This window comes from Leptopilina heterotoma, unplaced genomic scaffold (genome assembly GCF_015476425.1).
Source record: "Leptopilina heterotoma isolate Lh14 unplaced genomic scaffold, ASM1547642v1 Lhet_18, whole genome shotgun sequence".
Classification (NCBI taxonomy): Eukaryota; Metazoa; Arthropoda; class Insecta; order Hymenoptera; family Figitidae; genus Leptopilina; species Leptopilina heterotoma.
In genome coordinates, this window is record NW_025110896.1 from 2,037,337 (window position 1) to 2,061,172 (window position 23,836).

A 23,836-nucleotide genomic window follows, 5' to 3' on the forward strand; every position below is an offset into this window, starting at 1 on the left:
CGCCTCCACTCGAGTGAAGTGAGCGCTGTCATGTGAACTGCGCATGCTCCTTAATAAACTAGTCAAAAATCCTATTGGTTGAAATTGAGCGCGACGATTTGAATCGACCATTCAGGAGTAGAATTTTGAATATTACCGCTCGTCGTATCCAATCGAGTTGAATTTTAAAAAGAAGGAAATTTCGAGTTTACAATTGAAAATCCGGCCTAATAACTGTCAACTTCAGATTGTTCGATAAATGTGGTTCTGTGCAACATAACCTAAAAATTAAATGTCAAATCCAAATATTGACAAAAAAAGAAAGAAAAATATAAACAATTTATAAGTAGAATTTAATTGTAAATTTATTTCGTTAATTAATGGAGTAAAAATAATACAATATTAATTGACAATAATTATTTATGAACTATTCGTAAAAATGGAAAATCAGGAAAGTAAGTGTAGTTTACGTTTTCTCTTGTTAATATTTAATTATTATTACTTTAAATTAATTTATTTTTATTTATTAATTTACTAACAAAATTAAACAGAATTTTTCAATTGACAAAAAGGATTGAAATCTGGAATTAGCCCTCAAAGTTTAAAACGTTTAAAAATTGGGGACTTAAATGAAATTAAGAGTAAATAGTAAATTATAATAAATTTTATCCTGTTTCAAATATTCCTTTTCTTTAAAGAAATATTCCAGCCGTTGCCAGCAACACTTGTAAATAATGTAACGACTTACGAAGCAAGGGAGCAATATATTTTAAAATTTTTAAATGAAACTTTACCGGCGTCAGATATTAAAAGAATACCCGACGAAATGAAAAAAGTAAGTAAAAATGGTTTAAAATATTAAACCAAAAAATTAACCTGATTATAAATAGTAGTAAATACCTAAATAACATTTATAAATAACTATTAACAAATAAATAAATTATAAAAACGCTAATAAATAATGATAAATAAGTAAATTATATAAAATTAAGACATTTAATTAATTTAATTGAGAATTAAACTAATAGTTTTGAAAAAATGGTTCTTTTTCAGACATTTCTGTTCGGTAAACACAGATCGAAAAAAACACAGTTGAAAAAGAAGCAGAAAAAGGGATCGTACTCGGGAATAAGAAAAAAGGTTCTTCTCAATATAAATAAAGGGACAAGTAAAGAATTATCGTTCAAAGATCTCCTTCCCCTGAATAAAATTTGGTTAGATTATATGCGAAATTTGCTGGGAATTGAAAATTTCAGTAAAATACCGAATAATCCACTGGAATCTAATTGGGAGAGTGTGAATCAAAAAATAATGAAAGCCGATTATCATGGAGCAAAAATTTCCGTTATTAGATCAAAATGTCCCAGTTTAGTTGGTGTCAAAGGAATTATTTTGCAGGATACAAAAAATACTTTTAGATTGATTGGAGAGGACGATATTATTCGCAGTAAGTAAATTAAATCTTTCAATTTTTTCCACTTCTGATAATAATTTATTTTTAAAAAACTTAATACTTGAAGGACTATCATAAAATTATTACTTATAAATTATTAAATGAAATAATTTTACTTAAATATTACAAAATTAATTGAATTCTAAGAGTTACGTTTACAATTTTCGTAAATAGATTAACTTCAAAAGGTTTTGATTTGAAATTTAGGAAAATTTCAATTTTGTATGAATTGAATTAGAAATTTTAAAGAACTTAGATTTTTGAAAAAACTTAATAATTCAAATTCTACTGCAATTTGCTAATTTTTTAATTTAATTAATTTTGAAATGATAGAAATTTTAAATAAATAGAAATTTTCAAATAAATAGAAGAGTTTTAGTAAAAAACACTAAAAATAATTTAATTTTGGAGAAGTAAGAAATGATTGCAGAAATTCAATTATTTTCAAAAGTAATAAAATTCTTCGCAAAAATTCAATTATGTTAAAAAATTTTTAAATACTCTCGTCAAAATTTTAATTATTGTTATAAATTATAAAATTCTGAAATTCAATTATTTTCAAAAATTTTAATAAAATTCTTAACAAAATTTCAATTATTTTCAAAAATTTTCCTCAATTCAATGGTTTTTAATATTTACTATTTTAATAAATGTTTCCAGCAGAATTCAATTATTTAAAAAAGATTGTAATAAAATTCTACGTAAACATTTAATTACTTTCATAAATAATGAAAATTTCACAGGAATTCAATTATTTACAAAATTTAAAAAAATTTCTTTACAATAATTCAATTATTTTCATAAATAATAGAATTTTTACAGGGATAAATTCAATAATTTAATAATTTCTTAGTAAAATTCTTTATGAGAATTCAGATTTAAGAAAATTCAATTATTCAATAAATTATTTATTTTCGTATTTAAATATTTGAATTCTCGTAGAATTTTTTAATAAAAATTGATTTAAAAATGAATTTCAATTAAAGTTTTAGATAATAATTGAAAATTAAAAGAATTTTAGTCTGAATTTTTATAAATAATTAAATTTCAAATTGTATCAATTTAAAATTTTTGAAAATTTGAATTTTAAATAAATTTAATTAAAAATTTTTAAATTCTCAGTTTTATAAAAATTTTTAATTGTAATTCATTTAAAAGTAGTTGAATTTTTTAATAAATATACACTTAAATATTAAAAATATTTGATTTAGAGAAGAATTTTAGTTAAAACATGTAAAAAAAATAATAGAATGTTGGAGAAGTTATGAATAAATAGCAATTTTTAGAATTATTTGGATTTTGAAAATTTTTCAAATGAAAATCTTTGATAATCTTTATTTTTCATACTTTTAATTAACAATTCTGTAGAACTATTTTTTTTAGAAAAATTTTAATTCTGATTCTTTTAAAATTAATTGAATTTTTTAATATTTTTTAATTTTTAATTTTTAGGTAATATTAATTATTAAATTACTAAAAATAATTGATTTAGCGAAGAATTTAAGTCAAAAACTAGAAAAAAATTGAATCTTTGAGAATTAGAATTTTTTATACTTTCAACTAAGAATTCTGCGGAATTAATTTTTTTGAAAAAGTTTAATTGACTTTTTCTTATAAATTTTAAGTTTTTATTTTCTAATATATATTTAATTGAAGAATTTCTGAATAATCGAAATTTCACCTAAAATTAAATTGTAAACAAATGGATTTGAAAATTCTGAAAATGAACTTTTTCAAAAATTATTATAGAAATAATTGATTTTAAAGAACTTTAGTTCAAAATTTTAGAAAATAATAATTGGTTGAGTTAAAAACGAATTTTTCAATTATAAAAAATAATATTTTGCAAATAAGATTCAAATTAAAAGTAGTAAAAAAATATCGTCGTTCATAACTTTAAAGACACGTGTTTAATTATTTATATTTAAACCACTAATAGTTTATATTTTTATTTTATTTCAGCTGTTCCGAAGGAAACATCAAAATTTGAAATAATTCTAGACAACGCCCGTCTAGAAGTTTTAGGCAAAGAACTTTGCATTCGACCAGCGGAGAGATCGGTTAGAAAATTCAAAAACGCCCAAATACCGGATTTATAAATCTAGAAAGTAAATTTGTACAGTCCTAGAAAAAAACTATATTAAGATTTTTAACACTAAATCAAGATTATATAAGTAGTAAATCAAGTTTTATTTAACAATCTCCATGTTTGTAAATAATTTTTTAAAATAAATAATAATTTCCCAATTTCATTAAAACCATAAATCATATTATTTATTGAGTTTTAAAATTTACATTCTGATGTGTATGGAAACAAAAAAAAAATATTAAATTAACTGAAGCAGGAAGTTGACATTGAAAATAATTTCGAAACACGCTTCATTTTTATTTCAAACTATTCATATATAGCATTTTCCGCACATTTCATTACATATTACAATTGGAAACAACAAAATGTGTCCTGCACCACATTGATCATGCAAATCAATTAAACATATTCCATTTTTTTTCGTCTATAATTTATTTTCTTTTCGTTAATACGATTTTTTTTCTTTTAATTTGTATTATTATATTATATGTATATCTACTACTTACACGTTATATTATTAATTACCAGTTTAATATATAATTATGTATTTATAATATATATGTATAATTATCGATCTTGTTTTGCTCTCGTTTGTTTTTCTCATCCAATAATTATAATTCACAATATTCAAATAATTATATGATATATCAATACAATAACAACTTGCGTCAGAACCACAAACAATGCGGCTCAAAAATTGAAACAAATTCATTCGTTCATGTTGGTTTTTTTTTCATTTTTAGGATTTAATTTCGAAAATACAGTGCAAGGACATAATTTTAGATTTCTTTTTTTTAAATGGGAATGTCATAATCTTTCACTCGTGTCCATCTATTTTTTTACTGCTTTTCAAACTAATACCTATGCGTATTTACCGGGATTGAAAAATTGTCAAACACTCGTGATATCTCAGAAAAATTAAGTTGTTGGGAAAAAAAATTAACCTTTTTTTCCAAGTTTTCTGTATCTTTTTCCTACAAGGACGAAGAGAATGGATATTGTCCAAAATAGTCAAGACCATCACATTAATCTATAGAATGAATTGTATAGCAGTGAAATGAGAGTACAAATCTCATTTCCTAAAAGTGCTTTTTTTCATAGAAAAACAATGTTTTTACTAAAGTTTACTAGATAGACTTTTCTTTCTCATTTTTTTTTCTCAAGGCAATATTAATTATTGAAATCGATTTAAAAAAGTTTATAAGAAAACAAGAAACCAGAGACAAGCGTTTACAAAATATTTAAAAAATTCTGTTTTATTAAAAAAAAGAAAGATGGGAATTACTACTCGAACTATTTTTAGTTACACCGATTAAAGACGTCACGCTGGGGGAAAAAAGAGGGGTTGGTGGTTCTAATTAAATTAGAGACGTAATTCTACATAATAGGTCAAAATCAAAATACTTGAAGTTATTTCTCTCTCTCTCTTTCATTCTTTCAGTTTAAATGGAATTCTATCTAAAATACGTCTGGACAAGTAACAAAATATACGACGGAACAAATAACAGAAATAGGCAGTTAGATTTCAATAACTGCCACTTTAACAAATAAGTTCACAATGTCCTTAAAAAAAATTCTTTTTTCCTTTGAAAAAAAGAAAATACTTTTATAAATCAATGACTCGGAGTCATTATTCAAATTTCATTTTTTTAACGATCAAATTGAGTTATACGAGTTGCATTTTTTTCTGTCTGTTTACATCAAGATTTATATTCAATTAAATTTTCAGTTTTTTTTGTTTGCTTTTCTGGAAGAGGGACGACGTAGAGTATTTCGGAAGTCATGCCACAAGCAAACTACACACACCTGACACAATCTTTTTTATACAACACGAAAATTCTAATGATAAATTTTCATTTTTTTCTCAGTAAATTCTGAGTGAGAATTTTTTAAAAATTTATTTCTTCTCCACGAGAGGGAAATTTATTATCGAATTATTTTTCATTTAGAGAATGCTTTCTTTTTAAATTCTTTACAGGGTTATTCAATCATTAAATAAATGATTGACAGTCAATTGTTTTCTTGTATCTACAAATTTGCAATAAATATTTTTTTTTTTTGATATAATGACGGGACGACGTCTTATATCGATTTATTTATTTTTTTATTAATAGCATAGACTGGTCTAAGCGTAACGATGTCTGCTCTGTGGTGACATTTCTTCAGCGTTTTTTTTTTTTTTTAATTTACGTCTAAAATTCTAAGGGCGGTACTCTTGATCTAAGCCTTATAGAAAAGTAAATGTTGATCGGTATTGGTAAATGAGTTATAGAATGGTTCTCACATGCCGTATCCCTGGTACGCCGCCGCTGCCGGTGCATAAACCCCTTGGGCAGGTGCTCCATATACACCTGCAGGTGCGTAGCCTGGTGCCATCATTCCCGGTCCTGCCGTTAACATCAATTGTGGTTCGGCTGCGAATTTGAATTATTTTTTTTTTTATTATAAACACTATAATTGCTGTAATTTGTGTGTACAATGGAAAATTTTCATTATTATAAAATATTACTCACGCATAATCATAGGTTTAACTTCATGATCATCAGTCTCTTCTAAACGTCGATTTTCAGATTCTTCCAATTTATCAACCTATAAAAATATAAATTTTATTAAAATATAAATAAAATATTTTATTAAAGTAATTACGAAGAATAATCATTGAAATAAAAGTAGTATTATTCATATTATTATAATTAAAGGCCTCGGATCGACTTTAAAACTAAAAAAAATCGCATTTGTCGAATAAAGATAAAAAAAATCGTATTTTGAGAAAATAAAAAGAATAAGTCCCCTTTTCTTTGAAAATGGTTGATAAAAGTCCAGAAAGTCTTAATTCGAGGCCTTTAATTAGCAAATGTTACCATATTCCGCGACAAAATGATGTATTCTTATTATTATGCAAATTATGAAATACAAATAATTATTATTCTCATGAAATAAAATTATTAACTAAAATATTACGAATTATAAATAATGTTAAAAATATCTCTTACCTTCGAGATGTATTCTCGCGCGACTTGGATGAGGTAAGGCATTGCGAAGTGCAGAATTTTGTGTCTCCACGCAAGTTCCAAAATTACGTCCGGATGAAGTAAATCGTAACAATGGAAAAGGCACGCCGCGAAACAATCTTTCGATCCCCTCTCCAAGAACCATTCCAGCAATTCCTCGGCGACTTCTGCTTGACGAGACTCGGCCGCATATTCCATCGCATCCCTTGAAAAAAGAAAGACAGAAAATTATTTTATCTCCTTAAACGTTCAATTCTTCGTTTATTTCACACTAAACTTTATATTAAATTTCGAATCAAAATTTCATCCTAATATTTAATTTCAATTCAAATAGAATAAAGTAATAATCTCACCTAAATAATCTATCCTTTTTGCACAATTCCACAGACTGTTTCCATCTATTATTGCCCTTATATAAATAGGCGGCAATTCGTCTAAATTCAATCAACTCGTGCTTCTCTAATTGCTGAGCAAGAGCAATATTATCGAAATTATCGAAAGCGTCTATCGACGTTCTCAAACCCTGATAATCCTCTTCATCAATCAACAAACCATTTAAAGCCTCATTGATTGCCTTATTATTTAATGCCTGAACCGAGCGCAAGTACGGTTTCACCAATTGCAAATGATCAAATCGCGTGAAATAAGCCACCGATCTTGTATGATCCATACGTGGCGCAAGAACAAGTAAAATATCATTCAACAAAAGTGGTTTGAATTCCACGTAAAATTGTATAGCCTTGTAGTAGAGTTCAACATTCGCGACTTTAGTGATAACATCCTTGAAATGTCCCTCTCTCCATGCCTCCGTGGGATGTTGCATCATTGCCAAAACTGCATTATCATATTCCTCGTATTTATCATATAAAAATACAAGTTCAGCCCATAAATGCGCTTGTTCGGCGGCGCGCAACACTTTTGGAATATTGACACGCGACCAAAATAATTCCAAATGTTCCCTCATTCTCTGGGGTTTGAATTTACTGTAAAGAATTGCGAGTTCAGTGAACATTCCCATGTGTGCTCTCTCAAGTCCCAATGCTGCTTCCAAAAGATTAATCAACTCCTCAAAGTGGCCACGATCCTGATAGTAATTTATAAGATCCTCGAGTTCATCCGCGTGGACGACAATGTGCAAGCCGCACATTTGTGCCAATCGAAATTCACCGCTGTCAACGCAGGCGAAACAAACCTCCTTCCAAGTGCGCGTGGAATTTGCCTTTCTTGCACTGTCAACAGCGCCCTGGAACTCCTTCAAATGAACCAATGTTATCGCGAGGCGGGCAAAATTCGACACATTGTTGTACAACAACTTTGCTGGCTCGTACATTTTATCATCGAAGCATCGATCGCCAATCTGAATAGAAAAATAAACATTTCACTATAAAATTCTCTTTTAAAAAACATTTTCTAAATACTTTATTTGTATTTGATTTTTTCTAAATATTCAGGGCTCGAACCAGTGAAAGTATTTAAAAAGACGGACTTTACGGACAAAAATGAAAAATTATGGACCATTTACCATTTTTAGTAAATACTTCTTTCAAGATTAAAATTGTTCTTTCTTTTGTACAAGTTTTTATTAATATTGTAATAAAGTGCATTGCCCGTGTATGTAAGTAAATAAATAAATTTACGAACCAATAATTGGTCGTAACTATAAAACATGAAGATATCGATAACTCCAAGTCTTCGACTCGGAGTGATCAATTTCTTTGTTTTATAATAAAGACGACCAAGTGATACAATTTATTATTATCAATTCAATTATTATTATCAAGAATTTTTAATTAAAATTTAAATTGATTATTTTTAATAATTTCCGAAAAAGTTTTTTGGCAATTTTCAAATCTATTTGTCTACAATATTCAATTTTACGAAATTTCAATTATTTGTAAATTCTCCAATTAAATATATATTAGAAAATAAAAACTTCAAATAACATTTGAAAAAATCCGCAATTAAACTTTTTCAAAAAAATAAATTTCAAAATTAAATTATTTCTAAAAACGCACGCTTTAAATATTCAATTATTATCTAAAATTTTAACTGAAATTCATTTTTAAATCAATTTTTATTGGAAAATTCTACTAGAATTCAATTATTTAAATACAAAAATAAACAATTGATTGAATGATTGAATGTTTCTTAAAATTCAATTCTTATAAAGAATTTTATTAATAGATTCATAAATAATTAAATTCTTTTGACGAATTTTAATAACATTTTTAAGAATAATTACACTTTTCAAGAAATTTTATTAAAATTGTATTAAAAATAATTGAAATTCTCCGATGAATTTTATTATTTGTGAAAAATAATTGAATTCCTGAGAAGAATTTTATTATTTTTCAACAAATTTTAATTTTTGCGAAGAATACTATTACTCTTGAAAATAATTAAATTTCTGCAATAATTTGAAACTTTTCAAAAATTGAATTTTATTTTCGTATTTTTAAGGTAGTAGTCGCGCTGCTGGCTCTGGCCAAAGGTTTACCGGGCCGCTTACTAGAGTGGGGCAGTGAGAGTGAGAGAGACAGTTTAACTCCCTACTCTATTCATTCGTATGAAAATTCGTATAATTTAGTTATTTTTTTAACTTTCTGTCAATATATTTATAGTTTGGTGCGGTCAAAAAATGTCATGTTTTTTCTATTCATTTGTTTCATCTAATTGAATACTTTGGTAGTTTTATTTCAAAATCTGACGATTAGTTATCATATAAATAATTATTAAACAAAATTAATACATGCATTGGGTGCTCCCTCCATGCAAAATGTATGAACTTTGAATTCATTTTTTGAAGCTTTGAAACGGTCAAAATTAATGAAATTGGTCTCATTCTGTAGATAAATACTTCAGGAATAAGTATGCAAAATTTGAAAAAAATCTGACGAAAACCATTTTACGCGACTAATACCTTAACTAAAATTCTTCTATAAATCAATTATTTTTAATAATTACGAAAATAATTGAATCCCTGTACAAATTTTATCATTTATGAAAATAATTGAATTTCTGCAATAATTTCTAACTTTTCCAAAACTAAATCTTTTTTTGTGTTTTTAACTAAAATTCTTCTATAAATGCACTATTTTTAATACTTTTGCAAAAGTTCTTTAAGAATCTTCAAAATCATGTTTACAATTCGTGGCAAAAATTCAATTATTTTCATGAATTACAACATTATTCGCAGGATTTTAATTATTTAAAAAGAAAATGCAAATAAAAATTCGTTGCAAGAATTCAATTATTCTTCTAAATAATATTATTCTTTTCATGATTTCAATTTTAAGAAAATTTTTCGAAAAATGTAATTATTTTCAAAAATTGTATTAAAATTCTTTGAAAAAATTCAATTATAAATTATTTTTAACAATTTTAGCAAAAAAATTATTGAGCATTTTCAAATTCGTTTGTCTACAATTAAATTTTACAAAATTTCGATTATTCGGAAATCCTTCAATTAAATATTTTGAAAATAGAAATTAAAAATAATTTTAAAAAAAATCCGCAATTAAACTTTCTCAAAAAAAATTCATTTTGAAATAAATTTTTATTAGAAAATTCTACGAGAGTTTAATATTATTTAAATGAAAAAATTAATAACTTATTGAATAATTGAACGTTTCTTTAAATTGAATTCTCATAAAGAATTTTATCAAAAAATTTTTAAATATTTCAATTTAAATTGAATTCCTTGTGAAAAAATTTTATTAAATAAAATTCATTAAATTCCTTCTGCAGAATTTTATTAAAAAATTTTTAAATAATTGAATTCTTTTGGGAAATTTTATTAAAATTGTATTAAAAATCATTGAATTGAGGAAAATTTTTGAAAATAATTGAAATTTTGCCTCGAAATTTATTAAAACTTTTTGAAAATAATTGAATTTCGGAGAATTTAATTATTTCTAAAAATAATTCAAATTTTGACGAGAATTTAAAAAAATTTTTGAACATGTTTAAAATTATGCGAAGAATTTTATTACTTTTGAAAATAATTAAATTTCTGCATTCATTTGTAATTTCTCTAAAATTCTGCAAATTATATCGTACAATTTATCAACTTTTTCGTCCTTTTTCGATCAAATTACGGACTTAACGGATCTTTTTTCAAAAAATCTGACTTTTACGGACTTCAAGCAAATTTACGGGATTTGTAGACCTAGTTCGAGCCCTGAAATATTTTAATTCTATTCGATTTTTTCTAAATTCAGGGTAGTCACAAAAATTTAATTTTGTTTTTCCCTGACCTGTGGCAACTCTGTAGATATTTAATTTCTATTTTTGTTTTTTGTTAATTTGTTCAATTAATTGTTAATTTCAGAATAAATGAATATTTGAATACCTTTTGAATATCAGCATGATTTGGTCCGGAGATAAATTCTTCGAGATCAGCAAGTCGATTGGTGCGAGCGTAGGCATAAATTAATTCACTTTCAATAAATGATTCTCTAGTTTTCTTGCGTGCCATCTGAAGATAGCGTACAAGATCCTCCCAGTGTGATGTTCTGTGAGCAGTTTCCACAACGTCAACGTAAGCAGTTGGATCATCAGCCTTGATGTAGCTGTCAATCGATTCCTTAACCAAACCCTGATTCAATTGAGCCTTGGCCAATTGAGACCAAACAGCCGGTTCATTACACCTGTAAAAAAGAAAGTTTAAATAAAATAACACCTCACTTGATGGAAAGTACAAAATTTCACTCAATTAGAATTTAAATTAAATTTCAATAACTATTTAATTTATTTAGAATTTAAATTGAATTAATTATTTAATTTAATTAATTTAAATTTTATTTAATTAGAAATTAGAAGGTGATTAGTTATCTAATCAGAGAAATTAGAAATTGAGAAATTCACCTTTCAGCGAATTCGTAAGCCCTGTCGAGATTATTGACCTGATCAATCAACACTTGAATAGCGGACGTATTGACGTCGAATTTCTTGAAAATAGCAAAAGCTTCCTCGTAGAGTTCATTATTAATAGCAATGTTTGCAATATCGGGTGCATCGTAATTATCTAAACGATTAATGTACTCCATAACTCGGGTACGATCGGCCTTAATTGCCGTCAAGATCAAGAGATTTTGTAAATTACGATGATCACTGAAAACGCTACTGTCGAGAACAATTTTCTCAAGAAGTTCAATCAATTCATTTGGCAAATCGGCTGTCATGAATGCCTTTACAGTCACTGATATATCCTCCGGATCCTGTGTCTCTGACAAAGCAGTTTGTACCACCTAAACAAAGATTTAATTACAAAATTACTGAAAATAAAAAATATGAAAAGAAATAAAAGTACAGAATTGTAATAAGATCAAAGGAATTATATCCAAAGAAATAAGTTCAATAAAAGTATAAATTTATTTTAGGAGTCCAGCAACTTTGACCTTTATGAAAACAAAAGATTACTTCACCTGATCGATCAATGGTCGCTTGTAAGGATTGCTCTCGAGAAGAACTTCAGCCCATAGATCCGGATCTCTTCGTCTCACGAGATACCTTGCTTCACTCTTGAAAAGACTATTCTCATTGCAAACACTTATTAATTCGCGATCGCATTGTCCGCGCTCATAAGCAATGCAAGCCAAATGTGGATCACGTTTCTCGCAATATTTTCCCACCACTCTGCTGTCGTAAAATTGATTCTCCCTGGAAATTAAAATTCATTTTTTCAATTACAAAAACTTAAAATATTAAATATTTTCTAATATCATATTAGAAAACTGATTCTACTTGAAAATAAATTAATGTGAAGATAAAATAATTTCTTTATTATAATTATTTATTTTAGGAGAAGAATAGAAATTTAAGCAATTTTTATTTTATTTAAGTCACTTACTTGAGGAATCTTTCCGGATTGTTATTGCTATCAATATAAATTTTGGCTAAAGCGTTATGAGTAGCTGGCTCGACACATCCTTCATGAACACGCGATTCAAGCCAAGGGAGCAACAACTTCAATCGATTACGTTTCTCCACCTCTTCCACAAGTTCATCTGTGGAAAATTGTCCACGAACGACTAAAATCAAATTTTTTATTATGTCCTCAGAACAATCAACATCCAACAATCCACCGATAACGACTGGCAATCGCGAAGGATTCACCTGAAAGAGAAAGGAAATTTTAAAATAAACTTTCCAACACTTGAAGATTAAATTTTCATTATTAAATTAAAATATTTCTAGTTCTAATTGTTCTAATTAAAATAATAATTCTATTTCTAATATTTCTAGTTGTTTCTAATTAAAAATGTAATCTCTCACCTTTTGCACATAAATTTCAATATATTTTTGTAAATTATTTCTGTACAAGTATAACACAAGATCGTGCACAAAATCGAAACGATCACACACGATGATCAACGGTAACTGATCAGAGAGCTTTGCCTCCTTTAGGAAGTTTTTCACTCTCTCAGCATTGTAACAATTACTCTCACGACAAATACGTTCAACTTCTTTGATCTGTCCAGTTTTACACGCAGCTTGAATATATTTAAAGTGCACTTCCTGATCTTGACTGAAATTCACAATAGAGCCAAGGAAATAGAACAGTCCCTCGTACGATTTGAAACTCTCAAAGAGATCTACGAAAAAACATTACAATTAGTAAAAATTAAATAAAATTCGTTTCATATAATTGAATGAATTAATTAATGAATGAAAGAATTATTATATTATATATTATATTAATTTTAAATGAAAACGAATGGAATATTAATATTAAAAGAAAGCCAAGAAAAAAATCTTGAAAGTCAAATAGAAATAAACAGTAAAGAGAAAAAAAAATAATTACCAATAAGCGCTTTTGTTGTCAATTGCTCGTGATACTTGGTGGCAATTTGAACGCAAATTTGTAAATTTTGCCTGATGTTTGCAGTGAGCATTGCTTTCAAGCACTCGAGTGAATCCTCAACTGAGAGTGTGCCGAAAAATCCAACGAGCCAATCGGGCGACAATAAATGTGTATGAACAACAGCTCGTTTAATATCATACAAATCGGTGTAATGTTCAAGAGCCCTTTGCAATAGTCCAGCTTTTTCGCACAATTGTGCAACATGAGCGCGATCATAGTGTGTGAACATTTGATTTCCTAAAATTGCATCTGCCACTTGCGGCGCTGACATTAAATTCATCTCAAGGAGACGCGTCTGCAAGGCACCCTCGCTGGGGCGATTATTTTTCAAGGCGTCCAACAAAAAGGCCGTACACTGCTGCACCATATTTTGCTCCATAAATATGTCTACAATCTGCAATAAACAAGAGAAATTAATTTGTGATTCTACTCCAAAAATGTGTTTATACAATCCGAAGTAAATTAAAAACTAGTCCCATATTTTGCTCCATAAATATTTTTACTGTAGTAAATAATAAATTAAAAATAAAACTAATATTAATTATTAATTATTCTTAATTGAAATTGAAATTGAATTGAATTGAAGAAAAGAAAAGAAAAAGAAAAGAGAAGAGAATATGATAAAAAAAATTACCTGATTAATATCAGCTAACGGTTCGTCATCTTGCACTAACATTTGGGCGAAAGCTACTCCCTGATCGGGATTAATTCTCATAACGTTTCTTAGTAAAAATATATAGTCCGGTGTATATGAAACTTTCTTTGCGTAGAGGACAATCTTTTGAAATTGTCCCGTTTCGGCGAAACACTGAATAACTTTATTCGGCACATTCGCACGCAAATAAACACTGAGCGCCAATGTGGGATCTGCTTGCTTTACTAAATCACCCAATTCCTCGCTGCACTCGAGTTTATCTTCCTTTAGCCATTTTTCCAATAGTTGTTTCCTCCCCTGTACCAATACCGGACGGCACAATTCAAGCGATTCGTATTTATTTAATTGTCCTTGGTCCAAAAGAATGCCGAAATATTGCAGTAGCGGCGAAGTTTGACCTGTAGTCGTTGGTACCTGTAAAGCAAAGAGAAGAAAATCGTCTCAAATTTCTTTTAGTAACAAAAAAAGAAGTGAAAAATAATTAGTTCAGGTTTCGGACTCGATAATTAATTTAAAAAGAATAGCAAAAGGTAGTTTCAAGTTTGAAAAAATTAGATATCGAAAAATTTGACTACTAAAACAACTCGTTTTAGACGATTTGATAAAAATCACAAAAATTTGATTCTGTATTTCATTTCCCTGATTTTTCCTAATTCTTATACAAAATATTTACTTTTTTTCTTATCCTGATAATAATTTACATTCTAAATTTTTCAAAAACTTAATTACTTTGACAAATTTTTGGTTAGAATTCTTCAAAAATAGGATTATATTTAAAAATAATTATTAATAGTAAAAAAATACAATTCTTTAAAATATAAAATTTATATCAATAAAATTTGACGAATTTAACATTTTCAAAGAATTAGAAATTTAATTTAATCTTTTTAAATTAATTGAACTATTTTGAAAAAATTTTAATTACAATTTTTGAAACGGCTAATTTTTTCCATAATTTCTAAATTAAATTTACATGAATAACTTCAATAATAATGTTTGATAAATAAATATTTTAATATTTATTACTTCACAGCAATTAAAATATTTTAAATTATTTCAATGAAAAACCTACTTTAAAATTTTACTATTTCTATAAAAATTACAACTGTAATTCTTCAAAATTCATTCATTTCTTTCTTAAAAGTTTTAAATAAAATTAATTAAAACTTTAATTTTTTGAGAAAATTAAAGAAAATTAAATTATTATAAATTAATAATTTGTCAAATTAAAAATTTAAATATTATTACTGTTTTACAATTAAAATTTTCAGAAATTTCAATTAAATTTTGAAAATAATTGAATTTTTGAGACGAATTTTATTGAAAATTTGTTAAATAATTGAATTTTCGTACAAATTTTATTATTTGTGAAAATAATTGAATTCCAGCAAAGAATTTTAATTACTTATAAAAATAATTGAATTTTTGCGAAAAATTTTCTTAAAACTTTTGAAAATAATTGAATTTCTAAGAAAAATTTTATAAAATTGTATGAAAATAGTAAATAATTTAATTTTTACAAAAAATTCTATTACTTATGAAAATAATTGAATTTTCGCAAAGAATTTTCTAAAAACTTTTGAAAATAATTGAATTTCCAAGAAACGTTTTATAAAATTGTATGAAAATTGTAAATAATTGAATTTTTGCGAAGAATTTTGTTGAAATTTCTGAAAATAATTGAATTTCTAAGAAGAATTTGATAAAATTGTAAATAATTGAATTATACAAAGAATTTTATTAATATTTAAAAAAAATTGAATTCTTTAGAGAAATTAATTTAAAATTGTATAAAAAATAATTGAAATCTTGCAATAAATTATTAAATTTTTTTTAAATATTCGATTTTTTTTGAAAACTTTTATGAAAATTAAATTTTAAATAATTTAATTGATTTGAATATCTCTTTATTTATGAAAATAATTTAATTTTTGCCTAGAATTTTATAAATTTTATTTTCAATAATTGAATAACTTGAATAATTGAATATTTATGAATAAATTGAATCAAAACGTGAGTAATTTTTGTTAAATAAATATTTAAATACTTATTTATTTTTTAATGGGAATTAAAATATTCAAAATGATTTGGAATGAATCCTTATAAATAATTTTATCAAAATTGTTGGAAATATTTTTAAAGATTTGTAATTAAACTTTATAGAATAATTGCAGTTTTTGATGTATTCCTTGAAAATTCTAATAAAAATAATTGAAATTCTTTGACGAGTTTAATTAGTTATCAAAATAATTCAATTGAATTGAATTTTATTAAAATTTCTTTAAATAATACATTTTTTCGAAAAAATTTTATTAAAATTGTACATTAAATATTTGAATTCCTGAGAAAACTTTATTATTTTTGAAAAAAATTGAATGTTTTTGAAGAGTTTTATCGATTTTTTTTATATAATTGAATTCTTTTTGGAAATTTTATTAAAATAGTAGATATCGAAAATAATTGAATTTCGAAAAATTTTTGAAAATAATTTAATCGTTTCAAAGAATTGTATTTTAAAAAAAATGGTTCCAAAAAATGGTATTAAGAATTATTAGGAATAATTTTTTTATTTTAACTAATAGCGAATTTAAAGTAATGCAAATTTTCTCTCTCTCTCAAAAAAAAAAGAAAAAAGTAGTTTTTAGTGTCAGAAATCTAAGCGAAAGTATCCAAACAGTATCAAAATTGTAAAAAGTAGATTTTAGTAGATGAGTGCGAAGCCTGTTAGTTTTAAAAAAAATAAAAATACTAAAATAAAAAAATGAATAGTCTAAATACCTGTTGAAATCGTTGTATTGTTGCTGGAGTTCTGAGTATTCCTTTAGGAGCATTTGCAGCGACTTTAGCGGCCTCAGCGTACTGTCCATTTTGAAAGAGCATATTAAATTTCCTCACAAAAAGATCCTCAGCGCCTGACAAATTATTTCTCACTGCCATTCTCAACGCCAATTCAGGATTTTGCAATACTCCATTAATATAGGGAATGATATTTTCTTCCTCAACTGAAACCGAGAGCACTTGACCCTTACGATTAACGCCAATAATACCGCCAGACGCCTCATGTGGAGCAGTGACAAATATTGTTTCACCCGAAATTCGATTCATGAATATACACGTTGCCGATTCAATATCGTACATATGAATATAGCCATATTTTGTAATTAAATAAATTACATCATACTTGGAGCTGACTTGCATTGCAACTGGAAAATCATTTCCCGCCTCTGATGGAAAGAAAACTTCAACTGCTTTCTTCGGGAATGGATGATTGCCGGATGGTGGTTGACCGACTTCGATAATATGCAATTTAGCGCCTTGCACTGTTCTCACGGCAAAGCAAAATAGATTACTTGGCTCGGGATTTCCTTCCATTTTAAATTGTGCAAATGATGCCGCATGACCTTCAATTGGCTGTGAGCATTTACGTTCAACGGAATAAAGTTGCATTGCACCGGCAACGCGACTATGCTGCGCGGATATACCAATTAATAGTAACCACGTTTGTTTAGCGTCTGTTCGATAATTGATAATTTGACATCCATTCAATGATGAGTGACGATCGAATACTTTATTTGGTGTCGAATCACCTTCCATTGACCAATGATAGACGGCAGTCTCTGTCACTAATGCCAATGTATTCAATGAAATCCATTTCCAAAAGACAACATCCTCCGTCATTGTGTGAGCTTTCATTTTTGATTTCATCTCAATATTGAAAATCTGCAGAGTTTTTTGAGCTGCAAATTCAAAACATATTTCCAATTACACTCTTGTTTTAATTCAGTAATTAAAAATAATGTACAGTTAAAAAAAGTTAAAAAAATAATTAAAAAAGTTAAAAAATATTTTAAAATTATGAAAAAAATTTTTTTTAAATGTTAAAAAAAAGTCTAAAAAAAATATGAATGGAAAAAAGGTCTTTTTACAAAACAAAAAGGAAAAGGGCAATTTCCTCGAGACAAGGAAGGAAATATTAAATTTCCTCCTTTTTTTCTTTCTTCATTAGTCTCGATATGACACAATATCGATTCTTTTATCCTTCTTAAATGTAGCAGCAATCACTTAACTCCAATGGAGCTGAATTCTCGACTTGTACATATTGAAGAGATGGAATTAATCGCAATTGAAATACACTAAGTGTCGAGATAAGTCAAGGGGTTAAGAAATCACTCGAAAAAAATATGTCTTTTCTTATCATTTCCAACTAGATTTCGCTAATCTTTCAAGACTTTAAAAATCGTTAACAAACCTATTTCTATTTTGACACAATTTTTTCTATTATTAAATCCCACATGATTAGGAGCGATTTGTTTTTCTTTTTCAATTCTCTAAAAAAAGAATTCATCTAATAAAACTAAACCATTGTTTTCTTCAAGTTTTGAACGTTCAAATAAACGACTACGTTTTTTTAAGTCCTTTAATTTTTTTTTATTGAAACAGGGTTACCACAAAAAAATAATTTTGTTTTTCCCTGATTCCCAGACAAAATTTTGACTTTTTCCCCAAATCAAAAGAATATTCTGATTCCTCTAATTGTAAAATTATTCGAAAATGTTAACTTTATTTTCAAATAAATATTTAAACATTATTATTTTTCCATAGAAATTAAGACTTTTAAAATTTTTTAATTCAAACTTTTTGAAATTCTACAACTTATAATTTTATTTGAATATCCATAAAATTTTTCAGACAAAATTAAATTATTTACAAAAATTTTAATAATATTCTTTACAAAAATTCAATTATTTTTACAGATAATAAAATTTTTCACGTGAATTAAATTATTTTCATAAATAATAAAATTTTTCAGAGGATTTCAATTATTTTTAATACAATTTTTAATGCATTTCTCGAAAAATGTAATTAATTTCAAAATTTTTTGCAATAATTCAATTACATTTCACAAACAATAAAATTCTTCACTGAAATTCAAATATTTTCAAAATTACTTTAAAAAATATTTTCTCAAAAGAATTCAATTTCTTTAAAAAAAATGTAATAAAATTCGTTGCAAGAATTCAATTCACAAGATTTCTATTATATAAAATAAAATTTAATAAAAGTCGTAGCAAGAATTTAATTATTTTAAATATTTTTTACATTTTTTTGATGAAATTGAATTCTTTTGAGAAAATATTTTTTAAAGTAGTAAATTTTGAAATTATTTGAATTTCAGCGAAGAATTTTATTATTTGTGAAATGTAATTAAATTATTGCAAAATATTTTGAAATGAATAACATTTTTCGAAAAATTCATTACAAATTGTATTAAAAATAATTTAAATCCTCTGAAAATTCTTATTATTTATGAAAATAATTGAGTTTCCAAAAAGAATTCTATTAATATTTTGGAAACATTTTAATTATTTAAAATTTTATTAAAAATAATTGAAATCCTGCAATGAGTTTCATTATTTACAAAAATAATTGAATTATTGCGAAGAAAATTAAAAAAAAATTTGTAAATAATTGAATACCAGTAGAATTTTTATTATATATTTATGGAAATAATTAAATGTTTGCATGGAACTCTGTTAAATTTTTTTTTAAAAATAATCATTTAAAAAACATTTTCAAAAAATTCCATGCAAACATTTAATTATTGTTTTGGAAAAATTTATTAAAATAATTGATATTCAAAATCATTAAATTGAGGAAAATTTTTTAAATAATTTAATTTTGGAGAAGAATTTTATTATTTTTAAAGATAATTAAATTTTTTTAATATTTTTCAACATAATTTTGTTATTTTTGAAAATAATTGAATTTCTGTTATCATTTCTAACTATTCTAAAAAAATTTAATTATTTTAGTGTTTTTAACTAAAATTGATATTTAAATTTATTTTTTATTTATAATAATTTATTGAATTCGATTAAAATTGTATTAAAAATAATTGTAATTTTGCGTTGAGTTTAATTTATTTTTCAAAAATCTAAATTCTTTACAATTTCTGACAAAATTCATTCAAAATTGAAATTTTATAAAATTTCAAATTAGAACCTTTTGAAGGTAATTTGTTTATGAAAATTGTAAACGCAACTCTTTTAAAACTCAATTAATTTTGAAATATTTGAGTATAATTATTTATTAAATAATTTCTAAAAAATAATGTTATGATAGTTGTTCAAGAATGAAGAAATTTAAAAAGAAATTATTGTTAGAAATAGAAAAAGTTCAAGGTTTTGTATTAGAATTCGTGGTAGTTCCATAGTTTATGAGGCAAACAAAAAAGACACAAAAATTCAGAATTTTCTTATGAATTCTAAAAAATAAAATTTTTTCCAGTATTTTCAATAGAGATCCCTGAGTTTTCTCTGATTTTCCTGATCTTTGGCAATCCTGTTTATTTTCTAAGAAAGAATTCATCTAATAAAATTAAACAATTGTTCTCAAAGTTAAAGTTTTGAACGTTCAAATGAAGGACGAAATTTTTTTAACTTCCTTTAATTAGTACATTTTTATGAAATAAAATAAAAATATAACATTAAAATACTTGAACAGAAAACAAATTTTGTTCATTTAACGCTAAAAACTCAAGATAAATAAATAAAAAATAATAGGTAGAGAAAATATTTTTTTTATTAAATTCGAATTTACCTTTGAGAGCGATGACTTTGCTCGCTGGATTCATGATGGCCGAATCTGCAGAGATCGGCCTTCTAATGGGGTTGGCCGTATCATTCATATCAATGATTACTACTTGTGCTGTTTCGCCCACTTTTTCTCGCACACAGATGAATTTATCAGATTCCATGGTGACAGTATTAAAGCTGACATTATTTGCATTTATCCCAACAGCAGTCAGCTAAAAATAGTAATCAATATTTTTTTTTCAATTACACATCTCTTATTGTCAATCAATTAAAGATAAATTACCAACACAAAAATTGGAGAGAGAGCGAGTAAAATCATTAAATTACAACTCTTTAATTAATTTCAACAAGTTAATTTTTTTTCACAAATATATGTTTTAAATTAAAATCACATCTAAATTTTACAGTATCTTTTTTTTTGACCAACAATTTTTTTTCGTGCAATATACTTTCCTAAACATACTGAACTTTAAAGTGTATAATAATGAATAATAAACCTCATTAAAGTATTTTAAAATAATCTCTTTTATCTGTCTAGTAATTACTCTCGCGTGACCTTAAATTGTTCGAAAATATATGGATCTGGCATTTTTTTTTTTCTTTTTTTAAAGAGACACCTCTCTGTGATTCATATATATGAAAGCTACATTATCTTCTTTTGATTCAAAGGAAATTAGTTTGAAAGCATTTCACAGTGATATACATGCACTTGTGTTTCAATTGAAAATATGCGCTTTGACTTTTAGAAGAAGAAAAAAAATTATTCAACTATTTCCCTTTCTCTTCAAGCAAGGTTACTATCTTTGCATCAATTATTATAAAATATTTTACAACACAAGATAAGTAAATATCAAAAAGTATCAACTCTAATGCATGAAAAGAAAAATTAAAATTATAAATTCTCTGGAGAAAAATATTTTCCTTTCATGGTTGTCACAAAAAATTAATTTTGTTTTTCCCTGATTTCCCTAATCAATTTTATTTTACCTGACTTTTTCCTGAATTCCCTGACCTGTGGCAACTCTGCCTTTGTACTATTTTTATAAATAAAGAAATAATCTTCAAACAGAAGGTCAGAGGTAAAAAATATTTTTTACTTTAGAAAAAAAATTGTCGTAATTGTTTTTTTTAAATAATAAATGTTTAGACAGTTATAACAATGAAGAAGTCGAAAAGTACTTATTCAGCTCATTGGTAAGAAAAACAATCGACATTAAAAGAATTCAAAATTAAATTTAAATCAATCCAATGATATTTTTCTTTTGCAGAAATTTCTACTCTAAATTATTAATTTACTTTATTTGTGAATTAAATCTAAACGAGCTCAACCCGGAGGCTAATTAACCTCTTGAAATCAATTCCTACAATTTTGGATGAGGACAAACTGATAAAACCCGATAATTAAAGCGACACAAATTAAATTGATTCATCTTTACCCAAAAAATTAACTTCTGGAAAATAAATCAATTTTTTACTTTTTATTATACAAGAAAAAAAATGACTAGTAGTTTATAAAAAATGCAGTGAAATTTTCTTTTTTTGCAAATAAAACCGGAATTTTCCGGATGGAAAGTAAAAATGGCAGTGAGTTAAAAACTAGACAGAAATAAATACATTTGACTGCTTCTGAAAGGGTTAAATAACAAGATAAATGAAAAAAAACACAGGTTGAAGATTCACGTCAAGCGACACGGTGTTTTGTAGGCGGAAGCGAGGGGCGTATATGTCGAGGAGCAGACGTGGCTTCCATGCCACTGACGATCGGTTATCGGTGAAAAATCGATTCCTTAATTTCATTTTTCCACTGATTCTGTATAAATTCATATTTTATATTCAAGGAAAATTCTAACCCTAAACTCCCAAAGATTAAACTCCAACGATTGAATCTTTTAAACCTGAAAGAAACGGTCAGTTAGGAAAAAAAAGGAAAAGAATTTAATGACTCTCACGATAGCTGTCAACGTAACGTCGGTGGCATTTTGGAGTACCAAAAAGCGTCTTTAATACTAAACTTTAAAAGTGAATTTTAACCTAAAATACAATTGTATTTTTCCCTACACTATCTAACAAATAATATGCAAATCAATTTAATAGTAAAAAATCAAGACGATGCACCTATCAGAAAAAAGCAGGTCACTTACCTGGAGATGTTCCTGAAACCTTATGGGCAGTAGCTGCGTCATTTTTGTGATTCTTTTGCAAGATTACCGGAATCCTAAAGCCAATAAAATTTGGCAGGATCTTCTCGCAGCCAAATGGCGGTATTCAATTGCAAATACACCAATTTTTTTCGTACACCTTTCACCCCGAGAATCACGATTCAATCATCCGCAATACAAAACCGACTGACGCAAGGCAAATACCGTCACTGCTTGCCGCTGACACCCATCATGGACGCCATTATTCGTCCCCCACCACAATTACTCATGGATTGCAAAATAGTCCCTAGATTCACTTGATTTCCCTTTTGTTAATTCTGATAATAACTTTTCTTTTCACATACACTAACGACAAAAAATACTACTAAAAAAACAATTTTAATTATTAATTCAAATTCGTTGAATCGATTTTGTGAATGTGAAAATTTTTCACTGATTGAAAATACTCCTGCGCAAGGTTACAAGCCGCGATCAAGAACCCCCCTCTTGCGTCTCCTTTTAAAAACGAATCTCGTGAATGAAGCCAACGGCGACGGCGCGTACGAGAACGTGCCAATGCTTTCATATAAATGATATATAAATTGTAGGTGACACATTAGTTCTTTTGGATCTTTAATTAAAATTCAAAAAAAGACTTTTTTCAAGTTTGACGAAAGAAAATTAAAAATTTCGTTTTTTTTCTTCGCTGTTAATTTTTATTTGAAAGCACCCTTATTTTTCTTGACTATTGACACGTCCAGGAACTTGAATTATTTGGCAATTTGACAAACACGATAGCAATTGACACCGATACATCATATTAACATCCAATTCTTTTGATGCTTCTAATTAATCTTGTTTTTGTTTCTCTTTTTTCGATCAGCTGCCTTTATTCCAAACGAAAATTCTTTAAAACTTCTTCAAGACTAAAAGCTCTTCTTTAAAACGAAAAAAATCTTTCTTTAAAAAGAAAAAATTCAAATTCAAAACGTTTAAAGGCAGATTTCGATTAAATTTTTAACTATATCAAGAAAATGATTTAAATCTTCG

General features: G+C 26.3%; 2 protein-coding genes across 2 annotated transcripts; one reads left to right on the forward strand and one right to left on the reverse strand.

Annotated features, from left to right (window-relative positions):
• The first annotated feature begins 372 nt into the window (after positions 1–372).
• On the forward strand, positions 373–4,863 carry LOC122499910 (ribonuclease P protein subunit p29). Its single transcript, XM_043608489.1, has 4 exons — positions 373–434; positions 678–814; positions 1,033–1,426; positions 3,395–4,863. The coding sequence occupies exons 1-4, from the start codon at positions 419–421 to the stop codon at positions 3,529–3,531; spliced, it is 684 nt and encodes a 227-aa protein (XP_043464424.1). The 5' UTR covers positions 373–418; the 3' UTR covers positions 3,532–4,863.
• On the reverse strand, positions 3,795–23,270 carry LOC122499909 (clathrin heavy chain). Its single transcript, XM_043608487.1, has 14 exons — positions 22,790–23,270; positions 20,653–20,860; positions 16,831–17,789; positions 14,032–14,466; positions 13,338–13,791; positions 12,809–13,128; positions 12,384–12,649; positions 11,959–12,193; positions 11,399–11,781; positions 10,884–11,181; positions 6,886–7,889; positions 6,515–6,737; positions 6,035–6,110; positions 3,795–5,935 (listed from the first exon to the last, which is right to left on the reverse strand). The coding sequence occupies exons 1-14, from the start codon at positions 22,829–22,831 to the stop codon at positions 5,802–5,804; spliced, it is 5,037 nt and encodes a 1,678-aa protein (XP_043464422.1). The 5' UTR covers positions 22,832–23,270; the 3' UTR covers positions 3,795–5,801.
• Positions 23,271–23,836: the final 566 nt, after the last annotated feature.